At 44.1% G+C, this 23,513-nt stretch overlaps 1 protein-coding gene across 5 annotated transcripts in view; it reads left to right on the forward strand.

The window, feature by feature from the left end:
* MACROD2 (mono-ADP ribosylhydrolase 2) overlaps positions 1-23,513 on the forward strand; it is a 1,304,535-nt gene that overhangs the window by 5,369 nt on the left and 1,275,653 nt on the right. For 4 of the 5 annotated variants that reach the window (XR_005596087.1, XM_039529899.1, XM_039529898.1 and 1 more), the window contains one exon: positions 7,868-7,984. Coding sequence is in view for 4 of the 5 variants with exons in the window: in XM_039529898.1 (XP_039385832.1) it covers positions 7,868-7,984 (117 nt within the window). In the remaining variant the exon portion in view is untranslated. Of the gene's footprint in view, positions 1-1,597; positions 2,056-7,867; positions 7,985-23,513 lie in introns of those variants that run through there. The other variant, XM_039529900.1, reaches the window with a different exon arrangement.

A 23,513-nucleotide genomic window follows, 5' to 3' on the forward strand; every position in this document is an offset into this window, starting at 1 on the left:
CCATCCTGCTGAATCACTGTGCCTCAAACATGATCTGAAAATAAAATATTTAGACGAAGAGTAACTCCTTCTCTATGTCTGTCTTTCCTGGGCCTTGACTAAGAGCAGCAGATATGATATTGGACTAAGATCTCAGGAAGGAAAAACATTTGGCTGCTTCAGATAATATTAAACATACTTGTATATGAAAACGAACTAAATGCTTTTAGATGAACTATGTAATACAAATTAAGTTTTACTTGTTACTATACCCAAATTATGCTTATATGGAAAATGACTGACTGCCAGAGGCTAGACTTGAGTACAAGAGAACTGGTGTGCTCCGCAGTATTGTGCCACTTTCTTTTTATGGAAGGGAGAATTTATATAATGCTGTAAGAAGAAAAGGGGTTAAACAATCTTATAACATTTTATATAGATGAAATGGCTTCCTTTACAAAACCGGGATTTATTATGCTAATACAATACACAGAGGTTGAAATTTATTTGTCTGCCTTTCCTCTCACCCATATGACTTTGGCATGATAGCAGCTGCAGCCCTTCCATTTCATTTGGATGGAGTATACCCACTAAGGTTTGTAAAAACTCTGGAACCTGGGATGACTTTTTGGCCCGCTCCCCTGTGTTGTCATGTGTGCCCTTTGGAATCCTCAGTTAATGTCTTGAATACCAGTATAGGAACCTAGGATGGACGTGGGCCTGATTTTAATAGAGATCAACAGAACACTGGATCCTGAAAGGACCAAAGGTCTAATCTGTGTTTCTAATGCATCTTGTGGTGATAAGCAGGTATCTCAAGGGATAATATGTTAATACAACACTAAATGGATAACAAAGATTTTAACAGTGAAGTGTAGTCTGAGGTTTTGTGTCAAGTTACTGCTGACTTATTCCTGTTACAATCACTGCTAAAAACATTCTCAGTCTTTTGTTAAACCTACAGAAAAAGGAAAACAAAGCATTTGAAACTAAAAGAAGTAATGCTTTCATTTTAATAATTGCCCTCTTCCTTTAGCTGTATAAAGCTTTTTTTTAAATATGGGAAAACCCCTGTTTTGATGGTTTCTTTAGACTGTATGAATTGTGTTGATTTTTGAGGTAGTCTTGAGCTGTTATAAATCCAATCCTGTTTCTTTTAAGACAAAACAAATTCCCATAAGAATAGCAAAAATCAGAAATGTGGCTTTTTTGTCTCTGATGCTCTCTTGCTTGTGACCTAGCTGTTAGAGAAGTCCAGGGAAAGCACATGGGTTTATCAGTCACTGCAAGACTTGGAAAACAGCTACCAACAGCAGGCTGTTTTAAGGCATTACTTTTAGCTTCCCTTTCTGGTCACAGCTTTACTACAGCAGGGTTGCAAATAGCCTGGCTTAGACAAGACAATTCCACTATCTTTTTGTCTTTTGTTGAATAAAATAGGAAAGAGGATAAATGAGGTAGGGATGGAAAATGACAGATTAAGGAGGGGACTATGTCAGGAACCCAACATCCCAGGTGGTGGTCAGGATTTATAATGCTGGTGGAGGTGGTGATTACTGATGAATCCCAGCTGGGGGAGAAGCTGGGTAAGGTGTAAAGCCAGGAAGCTTGCCACAGAAAAATGCTGTGGGGGAAGAGTCTGCAGTCACTCTCTTGGCCCAGAGATGGGGGTGGGAGTAAACCCAAGGGGGAGCAAAAGCCCTGGGATCCTGTGTGGATGATAAAGTAGGCAGAAGCTCAGGGAAAGAGGAGCAAGGTTTGAGACTGTGTAGTCCTTGGCTGCTGAGTATCAGGTCCCTGGGATGGGACCCAGAGTAACGGGTGGGTCCAGGTACATCTACCAGTCACTGGGAAGTGGTGCAGGACTGTTGAATGTGCCGTACAGACAACTGGTTATGTGAGAGTTTGATACCCTGAAATGGGAGACAATATAGTGACCTAGTTGGAAGTCTGAGTCATAGAGAAAGCACTTGGAGTCCTGGAGAGCAAGAGGGGCCGTGGGTTGAGAGACAGAAGTGGGTGCTAACCCAGGTGTGAGGAGATTTCCACATCACCCACAAAGGAGCATCCCCAGCAGTGAGTGTACCCATCACAACTAGCCTTTCTATCTCTGGCTCTTGTTTGCTTTTTACAAACTATTTTACGTAATGGGCTGTTACTTTGGACAGTTGTAGGATACAGACCTCTGCACCTAAAACTTCCGTCAAGAAGCTAATGGAAGATGTGTGCAACCAAAGAACAGAGGTCAAACTTCTAGTTCAGTGTATCAACATACCAGTTGAAGGACATCTTCTTAAGGCTTATCTACACAGGCATTTTAGTTTGTGCTGAGTTGATGCGTGCTAGTTGGTTCACAATATGTAATCTGCGGTAATAGTATGCAAATGGGCTATCTGTGCCCTGTTTCAATGCACATGATTATGTAAATGTGACAGGGGATTTGTGTGCGCTCTTTGGCATTTCAAGTGGTTATCCCATGGTCCTTTGCTTCATTGCTGAATTGTGTGCATTCTGGCACTTTTTTCATGGTGCATTGTGGAATATGTAGTACAAGCCAGTAGAATTCTGTGAGTTTGGGGTCAAACTCCAAAAATCCCATGATTCTTTGCCCTCTGTCCTGTGATTACTCTTTCTGGCTTGGCTAGCACCATTTGTTGAATTCTGTCGGCCATCATGGATGCAATAATGCTTGGTGCCACAGAGCTGGCAATTGTGAATACACCGAAGCTCCTTGCACTTTGGTTCAGTTCTTAGTATTGGGTGGCCTTGGCTTTCTACCACTGAGCAGCTGATGTGGCTATAACATTGGGGGGGAAGAAGGGGAGAGAGCAAAGATACCAAGCAACTGGTACTACATGAGCTGTTCCAGGAACACAGTACAGAGTTGTTTCTGGGATAGGGGAAACAAGCATCAGTTGGTGGGAAAGCATCAATTGGTGGTGGGGGGGGTGTTTTGCCGACCTGGGATGACCAGCAATGGTGACAATTTCTCGATGGTGAAGGCAACCATTTTTTGAAATCTGTGCTGAACTTGGATCTGTGAAGCCATGTGTAATCCTATGCTTGTTAAGAAAATGAGTTGTCATTGCCATCTGGCAGCTTACCACCCCTGACTGTCACTGGTCTGTATCTAACCAATTTTGGCTGGGGAAGATTGGCTGTTGGGGGGGCTTTCTCATGCAGCTATGTGCTATGCAGGAGGTGGTACTGTGCTGGGTTACAAAGCTTGGTAATACTTAAGATTATTGGTGGCTTTGCATATATGACATTCCAGAATGGGTCCCATAATTTGATTCCTGCACCAGATGTTGGAGTTCTTGAAACAGAGAAAGGACAATTTCTCCCTGATAGTCCAAGTCCTGGTTGTCCACCAGAGCAGATTCACAAACATAAATTCAAGGTGGTCTGGAAAGGTCCATGATGCTAGGATTTTTTTTTTTTTTTTTTTTAGAATCACTCCTGTTCACCTTAATGAATAATAGTGATCCTGGGGGCAGACTTCCCATGGTCATTAATAGTCTGGAAATTTCTAGGGTCATCCTGGGAGACGGAGCTTATTTTTGTTTCCCAAGTTAATGAAGCCATTTACATGGCACTTGGACAGAAGAAAGGAACTGTTGCCTTAGTAGTTGCAGAATGATAATGGACTGTGTATTTGGCAATTGGAAAGTGGGCTGGCAATATTTTATGACTAGGTTAAATGCTGCAAAATGCCACTGGCATACCATTACAGCTACATGTTTGTTGCACGATATTGGTGAGAGTAAGGGAGAAAGTTTTATGGGTTGGAGGCTGAGATGCAGATATTTGCTCAACATCATGAGCGGCCATTGCGAAGGATAAACCACCAGGGCAATACTGCCAGGGATGCCTTTTGTTTTTACTTTGAGTCTGGTGCCTGAAAATGTGCAGCTGTCATCCCTGAGAAGGTAGGGGTCAGAGATTGGATTTTGAGCATTGGAGTTGATTTTTATGGGAAGAGATGTTATGGTGCTCTTTATGCTGTGTGTGTGCTTTTGAGTTTAAACAACCACCTTCGCCCCTTCCCCAACCTGATTCTGCTGTTAAGTTGAATTTTTTTGTGCCACGCATTGTAGAAGCTTTACTTTTTTAAATAGTTTCATTGTCCCCTTATGCCAATAAATAACCAAAAATAAAACTTATAAACATTACAGACTCTGCTTGTCATGATTAAACATGGAGGAGAACAAAGGTGAGTCAAGATGATGATAATGATGGAGGACAGATGGCTCAGGCAGTGGTGCTAGAAGGAGGGCTTTGGAATGTTTGACCACTGGGAGGCATTCTCGGACAGAGGACTGTTCTCATGGGAAATAGACTTCTAGGATGGATGTTGGCACACCTGATTAAAAGAGCTTTAAATTAGGAATTATAATAGGTTGGTCTTGACCAGTGTTTCTAAAACTGGGGGTCCCAACCCAAAACGGGGCTCACAAGGCTGTTGTACAGGGATCAGGAGATCACAAAAAATATCGCCGGTGCGAGGAGGAAGGGGAGTACAGCAGCCACCCAGCTCTGAAGGCAGTGCCGCTGCCAGCAACGGTGCAGAAATAAGGGTGGCAATACCATGAATGTGCTCCTATAAGTATGTGCAGTAATTTGCTATCCCTTTTTTTGGCAGGGAGTCGCCTTGGTTGAGCCATACTTCTCTAGTTTTATGAGATGGTTGTGTGAGACAGTATCAAAAGCTTTACTGAAGTCAAGATATATCCCATTTACTGCTTCCCCTATCATGAGCTAATTCCATTTAAACTAAATGGAAGGATAAATAAAAATGTCTGCGACTAGGGTCCTTGAATTCAAGAGGAAACATTCTTTTTTAGGGGCGTTATGGAAGTTTAGTGGACCAAAAATCAGAAATTTGAATGTTTAGAAGGGTTGTAATTTTCTGCAACTTTGACTTGAAATATCTGCATCCCAAGCAAGGGAGGAAAAACATGTAGACATGTTGAAGAACAAATTGAATGAACAAACATCTCATACAGATGAAGAGAAGGCAGAAAGCCTAGAAGGGATGGATCAGCAAGGAAAGCTGACTCTTGGTGGTCAAGAAGTATAGGGAGAGGAGTGAAAACTGCCAAAAGCCAAGCAGCAGCAGCACCATGCAAAGGAAATTAAAACCAGTAGGAAAAGGTTCTTTAGCCATATAAATACAAAAACAAGGAAAGAAGTGGGACTGTTAAGCACCAAGGACTGTGGAGATTTAAAGATAAGCTAGATATAGCCCAAAACCTAAAATACTTTATTCTTGTTTAGAAACTGAGGCAGTGAGGAGCTTAGGGGCAGTATCAGGGTGGTCATTGGGAACAAGGATATGGAAGTAGAAATTACTACATCCCAGGTCATCTTAATGGGACCTGCAACAGGGAGGCCCATTGGTGGTTCACTATTCTGTATCAGCAACTCTTTCAGGCCTGACATACTCATTACACCTAACACTGTCATGATACATGACACCTTTTGGATATGTAATAGATCATTGGAAAACTACCTCACTGATTAATATTCATGTGTGATATATGTACAGGGTGTGCACAAAGTTTCGAAGCATGTTCTAGAATTATTTTTGAAATGTTGTGCAAGCAATGCATAAGCACAGTCTGCTTGGACAAAGGAATGTATTTGTCTGCAACTTTATCTGGTAGAGACAATGAAGGTACACTTACATAAAAGGTAGACAAAGCCATCAAACTAGAGAGTGGAGAAGATAGCCTAGTCACTAAAGACAGGGTCTGAACCTCAAATGGTAAGTAATTGAATCAACTGATTGAATACTATATTGCTGTATTATAAATGTATTGAGTAAGGCCTCTTTCTGAAAGTATGTGACAAACTGGTGATTGATATAATTGTGAAATGTATACATTAAAACTGTAGGAGGAATTATGGAGACTTGCAAACATTATGCTTAAAGTTTGTGACCAACCATGGGGAAAAACAGGTTCTCTCCCAGGCAGGAGGAAAGGCAGCTATCTGTCTGTATCCGATGTAACTTAAGCAGTGTGCAGTCAAAACAATGGGAGCTCTGTTTATATACAAATCAGCAGAGGGATGGAAAGCCCACAACGGGAAGGGAAGAACAGCAGGAAGCCTTCCTGGCTCTTGAAATGGACAGTGAACTCTGAAGTGGTATTAAGGGTCCAGAAGGACATTTGAATTGTTCATTGCTGGTGGGGATTCAAGGGACCGAAGCTCTTGAAATCACAGAACGTTGGGCCCTTCAACCAAAGAGGTTGAGGTCTCTGGAAGCTAAGTTTTGGTAAGAAATCTGCTTAGGCAAAGATTGTAACTTGCTGAAAAGAAGTTTTAGTCTCAGAAGCATACTTTTACTTTTGGCTAGTAACCCTTTCTATCTTTATTTCTTATACTTGGTATCACTTACACCTATGACTTTTTTGTATAATAAACTTGTTTGTGGGTGGTGGTGGTGGTAGTGTTGGGTGGTTTTACTATAAACCAATTCAGTGCTGTGATTGAAATGAGTATGTCAAATCTTAAATCAGTGAGCTGCAGTGTGTTGCCTCTTTTTAAAGGAGCAATGAACTTAACTTCTGTAGTGTTCAGTTAGAGGTCTGAACACTGCAGGGAGTCATATCTGGGGAAATCAGGAGTTGGGGGTTACTATTTTGTTACCTGCAAGGCAAGGTTTAGGCTGGCAGAGTCCTGAAGGGTTTGCTGGCAAATTAGACAAGCTGATAAGTCAAGGAGTTGTCACACAGCTTAGCAGTAGCAAAACTGTCACTTGCTGAGACTGAGAGGTGACACAGTAACTCATCTCTGGGAACCTCAGCACATTGTCAGCTGGTCTTAGGGAAATTCAGGATTGGGAGGGTCTTCCAGCAAAAAGTAACTGGGCGTTGGCAGTTAGGGTGTGATGAGCATGCTTGTATGCTGGCTGTTGGCGTTAAGGCTGTGAGCCACACCAGAACAGCATTTAAGGCACCCATAGTTGCAGGACAGGCAGTGGTTACAGGACTGGTCGAACCCCACAGTGTCACAGGACCAGACCAGAGGGCCCAGATAATCTTATCCAAAAATATTAAAGGATGATATTGCAAGCCCAATAGCAAAGATAATTAATGAATATGTAAATGCAGGGATAGTATCCTATGGCTGAAGAATTGCAAGTATACTACCTACAGTTATGAAAATGAAGGGGTGGGGGGGAAGTGATCACAGAAACTACAGATTGCTTAGTTTGACCTGAATTGTGCCAGCGTATCTGGTAAGCGGGTTTCATCCACATTCTTAGAATCTAACTGATCGCTACATATGAACACAGAATGAGACTTTTTTCCTTTCTTAAACCAAACGATCCAAGATATGCTAATATACTAAATAACGTGCTTTGACCAGCTGCTTTCAAAATATGTTGACTGGCTCTTTGCTAAGTCTTCCCAAGTTTGTTAGGTAAACAGATAGCAGTTTTGATGTTCATAGACTATAACAAAATATTAAGAGCCTAAAGAACATAAGTAATTTGAAAAAATTTAAAACTGGATATAAAATCATCAGTTTTATATAGTGCGACATCCGCCGCTGTTCTTCTGTTTTGTGATTGGAAGTTGATTGTGAGCCAGGAGGAGAAGGCTCTATCATGGTAGAGAGGATGACTGGAGACCTGGGGGGACAGCAGAGGAAGCAGCTGTTTGTGGTGGCTGAGTTAGTTTCCAAAGTTGCCTGAATGTAGTTGGATCTATTTTTGATACGAGTAATATAATGTGTGTGTTTACACCCTACCTGGTTCTGTGACGTCAGTCCCTCCCAAACAACAAAAACTACCTTGCTTCCTGGTACCAAAACTTGCCACCATTTGGCTGAGGCCAACAATACTCAATTTTTAAGAACTTTTTTTTTCTTCAAACAGAGCGTCTGTTGAAGATGACCTTGGAGGACAGACGCAAAGAATACTTGAGGGAGCACGTTCCATTGAAAGACATTCCAACATGGATGGAAGAAATGAAAAGCAAGAACCAAAGTGACGGTGTGTAAAGAGAATGTTGGGGGGCGGAGACCTGTAAATAAATTAACTATATATATATATATATATATTTCTCTGTACATATAGGTAACATTATCTGCAGTCTAAGTTAATTACATTATACTTCAAAAATTAATTCTGTATCCATAATGGCTTCTTAATTGTTGGGATTGAAAAATTACACTTTTTTTTTCATGTATTTAGTGTGTTTAGCCTAGTAGGAGTTACATAATGTAGATAATTTTGGTCTTGGTCTCTTAGTCAATTGCAAATGCGTGCAATCTACAGTATCTGGTATGGATCTAATTTTCAATAATTCTGTTTAGAGCGTACAGATACCAGTGGCTTAATGCCCTTAAAAGACTTGGACTTTACAGCATTTCCTAAAGCATACAATTCAGGATTTGTCACAATGTATGTGGGTGTGGAACTGAAGACACTTCTTAAAATCACTTTGCTGGCAGCCCCCCATCAGCTTGATTTAGAGAAATCTACTTTGAGAGCCTCCATGTATTGCATTGCATGTAGTGCTGGTTTCAACCAGTACCTTGACTTTCACCTGAGATTCTATTGATGGTTCATACAAATTATGGAGTGCTGGTGTTATATGCTAAAGAGTTGGGGGCACTGGCTTCAGTTTCTAGATGTCTGTTTATGTAGAGTTGATTACAGTGGCTGAGGGATTCGGAATGTGGGAGGGGGCTGCGGATTGAGGCAGGAAGTTGGGGTGCAGAAGGTGGTACAGGCTCTGGGCTGGGGGTGTAGGTTCTCGGGTTAGGGCATGGATGAGGGGTTTGGGGTGTAGGAAGGGGCTCCAGCTTTGGGGGACTTGGGTGGGGTTGGGGTGGGTTTACCTCAGGCAGCTCCCATCAACAGCACAGTGGGGCCAAGGCAGGCTCCCTGACTGTCCTGACTCTGTGCTGCACCCTGTAAGCAGCCAGCAGCAGGTCCGGTTCTTAGGCTGGGGTGGTGGGGAGGGGGCAGGAGGCTCTCTGCACTGCTCTCACCCATGAGCACTGCCTCCCACTCCCCAGTTCCCCGCCCATGGGAGTGCAGAGCTGATTCTCAAGGAGGGGGCAGCTCGCGGAGCCCTGTGCGCCTGCCCGCCTAGGAGCCAGACCTGCTGGCCATTTCCATGGCATAGTGCAGTGCCAGGACAAGTAGGGAGCCTGCCTTAGACCTGCAGCACCGCCGACTGGACTTCTAACAGCTCAGTTGGTGGTGCTGACTGGAGCCATCAGGGTCCCTTTTCGACTGGGTGTTCCAGTCCAAAACCGGACTGTAGACTGTTTCAGGTGGGGGTCGCCCCTCTCTGGGGTGACTGGGAGCCAGGCCACCTCACTCCTTGGGTCCGGTGCATTGGGCATTGGCCTGGTGGGCAGGAAACAATCAAGGGCTCAGGCCCTCAGGCAGGGGCTGAGCAAGCAGTTCAGGAACGAGCCCAGGCCCTGGGTTAGGGCGGGACAGCAAACAAACAGTCTAGCGCGCAGGCCCTCAGGCAGGGGCTGAGCAAATAGTTCAAGAGCAAAACCCAGGCTCCTGGTCCTGAGCGTCTTGGCCGAGGGGGAGACTGCCACCTGTGAGTGGGGTGGCAGGGGGACGCAGGCCCACCCACTCCACTGCATCTTAGCCCGGGGCCCTAACAGCGGCAAGTGGCCTGCTGCTGTGTCAGTAGGGATCCTGGCCGCAACACACTGACATTGGCTCTGGGTGTGCCACAGCCAGACTAGGATCGGCTGTCCCTGGGCTACTTCCTACCTCCTCCTCTAGCAATACCTGCGTTTGGTCGGCGTCTTCCACGGCATCAAGCACCATGGGCTCCTCAGGGTACTCAGTGAGCGGTAGGCTTGGCAGCTCCTCTGGGTCGCTTCTCACAGGTAGGTTACCAGCTTCTCCGGCATCTGGTCAGTGTCTGGCCTCAACTGGTATGGCCAGTCCTCAGGTCGGTCACAGGCCGCAGGAGTCTCCCCAGCGGGAGCTAGGGCACCAGCGTGTGGCCTCTCCAGTGGCCAGGCTGCTTCTGAGCCCTGGGGTTAGGCTTTTATACTGTGCTTTGACCTCTGGGGGCGGGCGCAGGTGCAGGCTCCAGTGGCTCTGCCCACTTTGGTTGCCTCACTACACGAATGCTTGGCAACCCTATGCTCTCGTGCAACCGTCGATATGGGGCTTAGAGTTCTGTCCCCAACCATTGTGAGATGGTTAAAGTGTTGACCTGGATGAATACAATGATTAAGGTATTAAGATATGAAGGTTAAAACTTCTCTCACAAGCTCTGTCTCTGTTAGAAGGGTTTCAGGAACTGGGAGTCTCTTCTGGGTAATCTCGGTGACCCAACAGGTTTTCAGGCCCCAGTACCATATGGGTAGATGACTATACCATCTAGTTGTCAATCTGTTTTTAATGTTTTGAAATGGAGGTGCATATAAGAGGCTGAAATTTTTCAAATATTCATATGGTTTGAGTGAATCTGTATTACAATAGCACAGTGGTCCCCAATCTTTTCAGGGATGTGTCCCTCCCCAACCCCCTGTCCGTGCCAGGGGCGGGGCTGAATCAGAGCTGTGAGCGGAGCTGGGTTGGGTGGCGCTCCCTCCCTGCCCCTCAGGGAGACTGGCTCAGGCCCTACCACACACCTCCAAATGATCTTCAGTGACCGCCTAGGGAGGTGTGCCCCACAATTTGGGGATCACTGCAATAACACATAGAGCCTCCTTTGTGGTAGTCATTGAACATACACTTAAGTCAGTCTCTTCCTCAAAGAGCTTACTCTCTGCATAGTATTTCTTCTCCCATCCTGTTGTCTAAATTTTACTCATGGAGAAATGAATGCATGGAGACTGACTTTCCTAAGCTCATCTAGAAAAATCTGAGAGCTGGGAATCTTCCAAGCCTTAACCACAAGACCATTCTTCCTTTCTACACATTAAGCTATTTTCTGAACTTCACTAAACTTGAAAGTCAATGAGGCTTACAAATGCTGACTGTTAATGTCACTATCTTTTTGTTTTTGTTTTTTGAGAGCATTATACTATGCTACTGTTCTGTATATTTACTTCATGAAACCACTGTCTGACTTGACAGGGGTTAGACAGCCTGGCTGATTTGCTAATTCCACTGGTGAATTTCACTACTCTTGTATGTTTTGTCTACAACATAGATTTTGCTTTCTTTCAGGTAGTGCTTAGTGTGCTGCAGAAATGCTGGAAGGCAAAAGCTGAGCTGAAACACTTTATTTCCCCCACTCTGTTCTTTAAGCTTTTGTTACATTGTATATTCATGAGAAGATGTCACCAGTTTTACATTTAAATTTGTTTTATAAAAAAGCTATGGAGGAAAAGTAACCTTTTAGAAAGATGGGATGACACTCAATAAGACAGATAATTAATTTAAAATGTGGAAAATATTAAGAGATTCACTTCTTGTGAATGTGGTGGTTCACACTCTGTACGTAGTATAGCAAAGTCCCATTTCCCTCCCGCCTCCCAGCCAATACTTGTACATTGATGCTATTCTGCAAACTACCGAGTATATGTGAAAGTAGTACTTCCAAACTCTGCTCAAATATTTAAGTTCAGAACTTTTTTTCTGACTTGGAACTCTCATTTTTTAAAAAAAATTTTCTTTAAACATAAATGTTGTTTCTTCTCCCCTTTGTAAGTGAGTAATAGATTCTTCAAAGCTCTAGATGTATGGAAATAAGATGTGTTTGAAATATAGTATTTGACATATAGGTTTCGACTATACTTGGTTCATCATCCTTCCAAATCCTGATGCTTCAGAGGAAGATGAGCGCACACTTTAACCCAAATACATCTGACTAGTTTTGCTGCATAGTGGGTACAGCAGTAATTCTTTTCTGATAACCAGCACACGAGTGGCTTATGACTAGGTGTAACAAATAAATAAAGGCACTTCCAGCATTTTTTAAACTTTTTTTTGTAATACTGCAGTATGTTAGGAAACCTTCCCAAACAACTCTTGTGATGTTTTGTGCCTTGAGATGTTTGCAGTCGAATGGACCAGTATGTAGGGGCCAGGGCAACAACAAATGAACACTACTTTTTTTTTATATATATAAGTTATATCTATTTTTATTCTGTATTACTCTTGGAGCATGTCCATCTCAGTTAGCATGTTGCTTAATGAAGTGGTTGCATAAATGAAAAGGTGGAGGTTGTGCAGATAAGCTCAGAAGATCCTTCCATAGATAAGGGCCAAGGTGGAAAGTCAACTTCTTTCATTAATGAGCCTGGCATCATCAGCAGAGTAGTGTTAGTGGGGGAAGGCTGAATAAATGACTAGTGCTAGTTAGTTGTTATAAAAGTCAGATGCTTGTTACTACTTCCTGAGATCTAACTCTAGTATTTGACTGACCTTCTGCAGCAGTGAATTCTACAGGCCATAAAGAAGCTGTGCAAAGTGACTTCCTTTTTATTCTAACTTTCTTGTAATTTAATTTTAAGAACTTCCTTTGACTGGGTAAGGTTAAAAAAAGGAAGAAAAGAGCAGCTTCCTCATACAATCAAATCTTCTCTAAACTGCTTCTCTTCTAAGCTACATAATAATGTCTGTGGTCCTGTCATACAGGTCCTGCCATGCCTCTAGCCCTCTTTGCCCTTGTGTGGACCTTATTCTTCTCTGCTGGGTGTGCGTGGTTTGGTTTTTTGTGTTTGTTTTTTGTTTTTTGTTTTTTTGGGAGGTGATATGACCAAAATTTAATGCACTGCTCCATTCTGTGTGTTCTTTAATATGTTATCACACACTTCATCTAGAGTAGTTGCTACAGTCAGAATGTAATAAAAACATCTGTCTTCTATGATGTGAAAGCCCATACAGTTTTTTCCCCACAGTAGATAAACCAGTATTTTTAAAGTTATTTGGACAGAGATGCTTGATAGGATGCTGTCTACTGAAAATGTGGACATCACCTGCAGTGATAATGACTATTGCCAAGCACCTGTAGGGATGAGAAGGTAGTTAAGATTCAGTGCTTGGTCAATCACTAACTTCTCTTGAGTCATGGTAGTTATGTATCAGAGGGGTAGCCGTGTTGCTTTTTATGGTAGTTATGATTTGTTTGGTGTGAACATTTGTCCTCCAGGAGCTGTAGTGCATAAGCCATCAAACTGCTGTCAGGTGGTAACTTCTCCTACCATGCTGCAATGAATTTGAACCAATAACCCAAAAGTAAGAAACAATATATCTCATTACTAATCCTCTGAGCAATCCAGTACAACTCTGATTTAAGATGGCCCACACAATATGGACTCAACAGATTTAAAAAAAACAAAAAAAACCAAAACCCCAAACGTATCAGAAGATTTTTTTTTTCTTTTTGAAACTTGCATCTGTTTTGCTCTTTTAGCTTAGAAACATCCTAGCAATGTCATCTGGAACTATTCTAGTTAAGGATTGTCAGTTTTGCATTGCTTAAATTCAGCCATTTCCATTCATTGTGATAACTTCTGTGTGACACTTCAGTCTGTTTAAAATTATAATCTGTTTTCTAGAATTCCTAAATGGATTAAGCTGCTTCTTTCAGTTACAAAATGGTCAAAATATATTTCTGTAGTTTCACTGACATGCCCTAATAAGACTTGACTTTTAAATAAGATCACCAGTGCTGATTTTGTGCAGACTAACATTCAGGAAAATATTTGGCCTCAGAGGGTGGGGAGGTGGATGGGAAAAGAAGAGAACCCAACTCCGTGCTGAAGAGCTAATGTTTGTGAACTTTCACTTTTTGCAATGGTCTCATTACACTTTCTTTGCTACAATCGTTTTCCTTAATTTTCCTATTCCCTGAATTGTGATTAGGAAGTATTAAATAGCCGTAGGGTTTTGTGCTGCCAGCGGTGGGGAATATGTTCTGTACCTGGGGACAGAAGCGGCGCCAGGGTTTTTGCCGCCCTAGGTGGCAGCGCTCCTCCTCTGAGCATTCGGCAGCGGGAGGTCCTTCTGCTCCACGTCCTGGAGCGAGTGAAAGACCTGCCGCCGAATTTCCGCTGAAGACCCGGAGCGGAAGGACCCCCCCGCCGCCGAATTTCCGCCGAGGGCGGCAAAATGCCACCCCACAAATCCTGCCGCCCTAGGCAACTGCCTAGGGTCGCCTAGTGGAAGTGCCGGCCCTGCCTAGGGATGAGGAATTTCTTTCATGCACACAACCGTAGTCAGGTGTCTGGGTTCTGGGGAGTGACACTCCCACCATCGGGTTTGCTGCTGGCTGGAAGACTTCCATAGCCAGAAAGATCTTTAGCCAGTAATCTATTGTGTAGGGAAGTGACTCTTCTCCAGAAGCCTCTCTTCACAACTCATGAGGTTTAGAGCTGTAAGGTCTGATCTTGGGTTTGAGGTTCTGCCTTGATTTTTGTAGGTTGGTAACTGAACTCCAGATTGCAGCTGTGTTAGGGTGTGGTCCATTTTCAGGGCTATAAATGAAACTTTCAAAAGTGGCTAATGGCTTTAGGCTCCCAACTTGAGATCTGTTATGCCTGAGTTGCAGAAGACCTGAACTCCCATAATTGTCGCTTACTGAGGTATCTTGTACGTATCTATGGAATAAAAGACTGACGTGGCTTATCTCTTCTGATTAGAGTGAAATGGGGGATAATCTGGCTTCATGGTGGTTAGATGTGTCCAATGATTTAATGGGATGTGGCTTGTTAACTGTAGCACTGTACGTTAGACCAGTTGAAATCTGTGAAGCCACACTGATTTATGCTAGGTGAAGAGCTGTCCCTATGTCTAGCTTTTAATGAATCAAGGTGGAGCTGGAAAAAGGGGAGCGGAGGTAGTTGGGGTTACTTCTAAAATGATTTTCCATTTTGGAAGTGACTATATAAATGGCATTTTCTGTCCAAGTTGTGCTCAGCACAGGAATGTGGGGTGGGGTAGGGATAGTGGTGGCAGCAGAGAAGGCTTTATGTCGTCTTTTGTGATTAACTGTTCTGCAGCAGTCCAGATAATTATGCCAGGGAGCCATAGAAGTTTTAAGGATGTTTTAATTTACATTTGGCTACATGGGCCCCTAGGGACTATTGCAGCAACTGAATAGCCTATGGGATGTGACCTGGAAGTAGCACATTGCTGACCACAAGGATGACCTGAGAATCTCCTGCACATATGTACACGTGTGTGTGTGTGTGTGTCTGCCTGCTTGCCTTATAAGGTAGGTATGATAGTGGGGATCTTTAACTTGCCTTTCTGCAAAAAACATGTTGTGTTAACAGATAAAATGAGAAACTGGATCATGTATTTAAGGAGCCAGCAAATAGCTGAAAATAAGGGAGTTTGAATGGGGAGCTGTTGGAGGAAAAGGAAGTGATTGAGTGCCCTTAGGGGCAGTGAGTGAGTTCTTGACTGTGCTTGTTTGCAGTTTTTTTGTTTGTTTTTCAGAGCTGGTGAGGGGTAGTGTACTTTTGAGGGAAGCAGAGCCTTTAATCACAGCAGAGCCCTGATTAGGGGGCAGAGCTTCCCTGTGTGGGCGGCGGGGGCTTTAAAGACAGCCCAGAAGCCAGGGAGCAGCACAGTGGTCAGCAAATAGAGCTGAAAGTAGGAGAGTTCACATGGGAGTTAAAGAGGAGTTTGGGGGAAGGAGTAAGTAATGTTTGGCCCTCTTCCCCCAACAGGAACTTAGGAGGAAGGCTAGGATAGCTACAGAGGCAGCAGCGGTGGTGACCTAGGGAATGGAAGAGACAAAGAAGATGACTGGATGTAGAAGCTGCCTGGAGCAGATACCCCAAAAGATCTTCATTTATATAAAGTGCCATCTATAAGAGCTGATGAAAGAGAAGATCCCAGTTTGGAGATGAAGATAGAAACTATGGATGTGTTTTTTTGAAGGGATTTAAGCAGAGGATGGAGGGAAGGTGAGAGAGGGCTGAAGGGAAAAGTCAAGACTTGCAGATGCTAACTGGACTAAAGAATGGTGAGGGTAGACTGGTAGATGAGGAAAGCGGCCTGTGGAAGTCAGTAGTGTAGCTAGGTTCTATCATCAAGGGGAGCGAACACATTAAAAAAAGGCACCACCTGACATCAGATTACTAATTACATACTTTAAATTTGTTATACATATTTATTTGTACTTAAAATAAAAACACAAGAATGATCCAGCCACGAAAGGGTTTGCACAGCTGGCATTTCGCAGAAGAACTTTAGATTTACTTTCTAGAATCTAAAGTATATCTAAGTATAGTGACAGAACACTGTAGTTTATAATTGTCACAGGTTTAAAAAAATACTGACCATTTTTTCCAGTTACTAATTTCATTTTAAAATATCAATGAAATGCACTTTATTTATAATAGATTGTAATACTAAAGCCACCAAAAACACGATAAATACAAGTTTTGTGAGAATTGGTGAGCAAAGATCTCATAGCTCTTCAGGGTTGGACAAAGCAGTAATTTCCCTTAAAGTAGCTTTATTCATGGGTTTTTTTTTTGTTTTTTTTTAAACAAAAGACATCTCTACGGCACAGATTGGCAGTCTAACATTTTTGAAACTGAAAGTACTGAAAGTTAGGGTTTTTAACCAATTTAAGCCGTACACACACACATGTGCGCGCACACCACCACCAAAAAACAAACCTCTTCCTGCTTTCCTATCACCAGTTCTGTTACTACAGGAATGAAATCTAGACATCCCGTAAAATAGCTAGTTCCACATTGTTTTTCAAACCTCAGATCAAAGAAATACTATATGACTGTAGTACATTTTGTACTGTCTGCATCTACACTGACATCAGGAGAGGAGAAGAGGACAAGACTGTCCCTAGCATATATGATTTAAAAAAAAAAGGCGAGACACACCCATCCACTATCTGTACAACAAGATGGGAGAACAGTAGCTGGGGCCAAGAAAGAAGATGCAATGAAACCCTCCTGTACCCACAACTGATATCTGAAAAGCATCAGTTTCTCTGCCGATCAAAGAAAAAGCAGCCAGTATTCAGACAGATAGGATCCTTATGGCCTGTACAGAAGAAGTGCACTTTCTAAGTAAACGGTAGCAATTTCCCAACAGAGTTTCCTTATGGATTTATTTATTAAGCAAAAATTAAGGTTAGGAGTCTGATAACTAAAACTGAAAATTTACATAATTTAACTGTGGAACTATTGCAGCTACTTTTATTTTACTCCTGCCTTCATAAAAAGCTACAGAGTTATAACAGATAATTACAAAGCCTAAAGTACATGTTTTAATATAATTAGGACCAGGCTACCCAAGATGAAAACTACACCATGGAAGAGTCCTACAACCAGGTATTTGAGGCCAATCCCTTTATCAATGGAATCCTCAACCAAAATGTGAGGAAGGAGAAGTCACCCTCTAACTTTTGACAATAATTCAAGATCAGCCAGCCACCAAGAAAACCAGCACCATTCATATTCTGGTTTTAGATAAAACACCTGATCTTGCCTACATCATAGAAACCTTCCTCCCTCCAAGCCTACACCCCACTACACCCTTTAGCAATAAAGTAACCATTAAACAAGTTCTGAATCAGTAGTCTTTCTTCCCAATTTAGTTATAACAAAAAAAGCTGCAACGTAAGTAGTTATGGGAGATGATAGTGTAGTGGGGGAAAAGTGTGCTAGTAATGTCCTGGATATACTGGTCTGTTAAGTGTTATTGCTTTTAATATGCTAATGCAAACACTGTAATATAGTATTAATGTCCCAATGTACTGTAGCTTCTTTTAACTTACTGTAATACTAGAAGTGGGGCATGTGAAAAGTTTTAAAAGCTGACACTACAGCAGTGATATTCCCAAGCCAGCATGCGTAGGGCTGGGGGTGGGGAAGGGGAGTGCATCTAGGTATAAGTAACATCTCTCATACCAAAGAGGAACTTTTCCACAGTTCATTGCAATTTGGAAGTGTGATTTATTATACCTTGTCTTACAAACACCATTACATATGCACAAGGTCAATAATTCCTCTCCCCATATATACAGAGGGTGGACAAAAGGAAGTATCTCCATGATTTGGGGTATGTTTACACTGGAAAAGGGCTTGTATAGACATACCCGTGCTACCGCTGATCAAGCCAGTGTGCTAAAACTAGAAATGGAGCCGCAGTGGTGCAAGGGGCTAGCCATCCTGAGCTGGAGGATTCTGAAGGGCTTGGGGTCTAGCAGAATTGTGACATCAGAGAGCAAGAGCCCCAGCCCTTTGGCTAGGAAGGGATTGGTACAGAACCCAAGGCTTTGCCAAACACTCAAGGTGGAAGAGGTCTGTGCAAGGCCCCGGCATGCCCTCCCTCATCAGCAGGCAGAAGCCATACCCTTCCCTCCCCCCTTGCCCAACTCTCTGCTCATCCAAGGAGACCTCCAGTAGGAACAGGGGAGAGCAGACTGTTTCTAAAGGTAACAAATGTAGACAAAAAATAAAGGCCCAAAAGGCTTTTTTAAACATCTTGAGGCAGCAGGAAGGGCCCAGCCCTTCCCTCCCCTCCCCGGCACTGCGTGTTGCGGGAGGGGGAGGCAGCTTGAAAACATTTTTAAAAAACGCCTTCAAAACTAAAGCCAACCTATGAAAAATCCAGGCTGCAGACAGCACCCAGCACAGGGCAACTCACTGATGCCCTCAGTGGGGCATCTCTGCAGCAGTCAGAGAAGAGAGCTGAGACTGGAAAAAGCAAGATGCAGAATGACAGAGTACCCAGGACACAGGCTCTGGGGATGGCACCAGTTCCCAACTGGAGGACGGGTTAAGAGCAGAAACAAGGTCTGGAGAGCAGCATCTTTCCCGAACTCTCCTAGCCCCCTGCAAAGCTGGGCTTCCCCTGCCTAAGGGAGGAAGGGCTCCATCAGGGGAACTCCTTCTGCTACATAAATTCAGCAGTCTCTACTGAGCCCCAGGCTGGGAGGGACAGGGAAGGGTGCTGCTAAGGGGTGGCACTGCCCTGGCAGTGACAAAGGGGGGCCCTCAGCCCTTTTCCTCCCCTCCCCCCACCCCGGGATCACTCAGCCTGGTAAAAGCAAGAAGGTAAATAAAAAAAAGGTGCTACATAAAAGCTGTGGCCCAAGGTTCCAGCCCATGTGGCCAGCACATACGGAGCAGAGTCCAGCTGGTGCTATAGGCCAGGGGTTCTCAAACTGGGGGTCAGGACCCCTCAGGGGGTCATGAGGTTACTACATGGGGGGTTGTGATCTGTCAGCCTCCACCCCAAACCCTGCTTTGCATCCAGCATTTATAATGGTGTTAAATATATTAAAAAGTGCTTTTAATTTATAAGGGGGGGTCACACTCAGTGGCCTGCTCTGTGAAAGGGGTCACCTGTACAAAAGAACCACAGCTATAGGCTAAGGGCTGACACAGCAGATCCAGACTTCATCTTGGTGGACAGAGGTCACCCATGTCTCTGCTTGGGGGTCACACAGCCCCACTCCTGCTACCAGTGCTTGGAGTCCAGCCAGGGAGGCAGCTGCCAGTGGGTGTGGTCGCAAAGCTGAGACTGTCCCCATGACAAATCCCCTCCAGGCAGTTCCATGTACAGGCTGAGTTCCCCAGCAGTACAGCAGAGCATGGTCTCCCGCAGCTTCATTGTCAATTATCCAACCCCCCGTGTTCCTTGATGCCCCCCGGGACCCTTGCCCCATCCGCCCCCCTTCCCTGTCCCCTGAGTGCCCCCCACCACCCAACCGCTCCTCTCATTCCTGACAGCCCCCCCGAACCTCTGTCCCATCCAACCACCCCTTCTCCCTGTCCCCTGTCCCCTCCGGAACCCCTGCCCCTGACTGCCCCCTGCTTCCTCTTCCAACCCCCCCTCCTTCCTGACTGCTCCCCCAGGTCCCCTGCCCCCATTCAACCCCGCCTCCGCTCCCTGCCTCCTTACCGCGCTGCCTGGAGGTGGCTGGCAGCACTACAGCTGCGAGGCTCCGCTGGAGCTGGGCTACGCTGCTGCTGCACAGCGCCTGGAGCACCGGGTCAGGCTGAGCTTGCAGCCCACCTGCTTCCCGCGAATCAGCTGTTCGCACGGGAAGCCTGGGAGGGCTCAGGCCTGGGGAGGTGAGCTGGGGTGGGGAGCGGTTCCCCTGCACGTGCCCCCCCTGGGTTACCTGCTGCAGCACGGGCGGCTCCCCTGCCCCAACCTACCTTGGCTCTGTCTCCACCTCGCTGGGCCTGAGCGCGAAGCCACCACACTGCTTCTCCGCCCTCCCAGGCTTCCCGCATGAACAGCTGATTCGCGGGAATCGTGGGGGAGGGGGAGAAGCGGGGCGGAGCGTTCAGGGGAGGAAGCGGAGGTGAGCTGGGGCCGGGGGCAGGGCGGGACCTACCAAATTTTCCCCGTGGGTGCTCCGGGGCTGGAGCACCCACGGAGTTGGCGCTTAAGGTGCCACTTTTGGATAATATGCTCAGGGGGATCAGCCCTCTGCTCCTCCACTAGCTACGCTACTGGTGGAAGTATGTGACAGTGAGAACCAAGCAGAGGAAAAAAAACAGCTAGCGAAGGAGAAATAGAGCTCAGTAACAGGTTTGCTGAGTATCAGAGGGGTAGCCGTGTTAGTCTGGATCTGTAAAAGCAGCAAAGAGTCCTGTGGCACCTTATAGACTGACAGACGTTTTGGAGCATGAGCTTTCGTGGGTGAAACCTTCGTCAGGTTTGCTGAGTTGGAAAATGAAGGGGCCCAGCAGGCAGTGGGAGCCACGATCGGATGGGGCAGGTAAACAAACTGGCCCGACCTGCCAGGGGCTTTCCCTACACAAGCGGTGACCCCAGTTTGAGAAACACTGCTCTATTGTATCTCCACTCTGTCATCTTTTTTTTTTTCTAAGCTGAACAGTCCCAGTCATTTTTCTCTCTTCATACAGAAGCTGTTCCATATGCCTAATCACTTTTATTGCCTTTCTCTGTACCTTTTCCAATTCTATTATCTTTTTTGAGATGGGGTGACCCAGAACTGCAGTATTTAGGGTGTGGGCGTACCGTGGATTTATATAGAGGCATTATGATATCTATGCCTTTCTTAATGGATCCTAACTTTCTGTTAGCTTTTTTGATTGCACGTCAAGTGGATGTTTTCAGAGAACTATCCATAATGACTCCAAGATCTAACAGCTAATTTAGACTCCATTTTGTATGTATAGTTGGGATCATGTTTTCCAATATGCATTACTTTGAATTTCATCTGCTATTTTGTTCCCAGCCATCCAATTTACTGAGATCGCTTTGTAAATCTTTGCAGTTAGCTTTGGGCATAACTTTCCTGAGAAATTTGGTATCATCGGCAAACTTTGCCACCTCACTGTTTACCTTTTTTCCAAATCATTTATGAGTATGTTGAACGACACAGATCCCAGTAAAGATCATTAGGCGACTCTGCTATTTCTCTCCATTCTGAAAACTGACCATTATTCCTATCCTTTGTTTCCTGTCTTTTTTACCAGTTACTGATTGGTAAGACAGAAGGTTCTCTCATCCCATGACTGCTTACTTTGCTTAAAGAGTCTTTGGTGAGGGACCTGGTCAAAGACTTTCTCAAAGTCCAAGTACACTGAATGCATTGGATCACCTGTGTCCACATGTTTGTTTGACCTCCTCAAAAAATCCAATAGATTGATGAGGCATGATTTTCCTTTACAAAAACCATGTTGACTCTTCACCAACAGATTGTGTTCATCTATGTGTCTGATAATTCTTTTCTTTTCTTAATAGTTTCAACCAGTTTGCCTGGTACTGAAGTTAAGCTCACTGGCTTGTAACTGCTGAGATCACCTCTGGAGCCTCTTTTTAAAATTGGGGTTACGTTAGCCATCCTCCAGTCATCTGGTACAGAGGCTGATTTAAGCAATAGGCTACATACTGCAGTTTAAGGACTGAGTTTGTATTTCCATTCTAGTACTCCCTTTTTACTTGATCATTGCTTTCTCAGACTTGCTTCTTTTGAACCAAGGTTTTCTAGGTGTAATTGCCACTCAAAGATTACTTTTAGATAAAGTTCAGAACTTTAAGTTAGCTTCCCCCCTTTTCTTTTTGGGGACCTCGAGTGGATTTGTGCATGGTGTTCAGGGAGGAAATGAAGGACAAGGATGAATCTATGTAAGTCCTATATAAAGCCAGAGTAGCTGGGCTTTGGGCTGTCTCAATAAAGATTGGTTTAGATAAATTTTCACCCCTTCACCTCCCTACAAAAAGACAGGATGTGGAGATGTGCAGCACAGTGGTTCAACAGTTGCCACTCCAGCCCACTAGGTAGTAATTGGCTGCTCCCCTACACAGGGGCAGGAGTTTAAATGCAGCTGCTTTTGGCAGGGCACATTAAACATATACACATTAAACCATATCAGCACATGCACATACATCATATGCATAGAAGTAAACAGCAGTACATTCAGTATTTCAGTGAACATCCATGCACCATGGAGCCATCTGAATAAATTTATCCACAAGTACTTGGCTGCAGTAAGGTCACAGAGCTCCTCTGGCCCTGGCAGGGAGAGAGAGCGAGCGAGCTCCTCCAGCCCTGGGGCTGGAGGAGTTCTGAGCCCCTCTGATTATTGGAGGGGGCGTGCCCCTGTTTGTCCCCATTGTGATTGCCTCTGCCCCTACATGTCCCTATTCTTGGACCTCTGATAACTGGATCATTATGACAGTAGATGAATGACTCCTAACTGGGCTTCTTACAGTATCCCCTTTGGAATGGCATATTTAGAGCATAGCAGAACCTATCTCTCCATCTGGTAGAGGTTCTTTTCTAACCAGGGAGTTGTCTATAGCATGAAAGTCATCTCTCAGGTCTCTAGCAATGAATTGAAGTCGCCTTGTATCCTTATCGTCTGGGTGGAGGGAGAAATGGAATGACAATAGGAAAGACATTTGACAGCTCTCCAATTCTTCCTGGTGTCTGGACACCCTAAAACATTTGTATTTGCCTAACAGTTATTCTGTGGTGGTCCATTTTTGTTGCTTTCCTAACAGGAATATGTTGGTACAGCTCTGAGCCAGATAAAATCTGAGGTGAGCCTCAGAAGACTAACTTAAATTCAGGGTTTTCATGATATCGTTTTGACTCTGTAGAAAAGAAAGGGGATTTTGGTTCTCAAGAACAAACCATCCAAACCATCTTTCTTTTAGTGTATTTGAGTTCTGACTTGTTTTAAGGCCTGAAAATGAAGTCACAGCCATAGTGAGAGTCCTGTGAATATTTTGAGGGGATAGGAAAGCCACATTCAGGTGGTATGTACACTTCTGTAGTCCTCTACCACTGGTGGAAATTGAAAGCAAGTACTGAGTGGCAACAGATTTTACAACATGCCTTCTTAGCTTTCTAAAAGTATGCGGAAAAACAAGGAGAAGAGAAGATTTGGTTAAATATAAGGCTAAATACAGGATTAATATTTACTTATGGAACTTGGTGTCTTATACTGGATGTACAAGACATCATCCAAAAATAAAATTAAAGACTATTTTAATATTCAATAAGCAAGATAAGAATGCAAGTTGTTATCTGACTAGGATAATCCATCTAATTGAAAAACCTAATTCTCGTAATATGTGACATTTAGAGCACATTAAAATTCCAACT

The sequence above is a fragment of the Mauremys reevesii genome, linkage group 3 (assembly GCF_016161935.1).
Source record: "Mauremys reevesii isolate NIE-2019 linkage group 3, ASM1616193v1, whole genome shotgun sequence".
Taxonomy (NCBI): domain Eukaryota; kingdom Metazoa; phylum Chordata; order Testudines; family Geoemydidae; genus Mauremys; species Mauremys reevesii.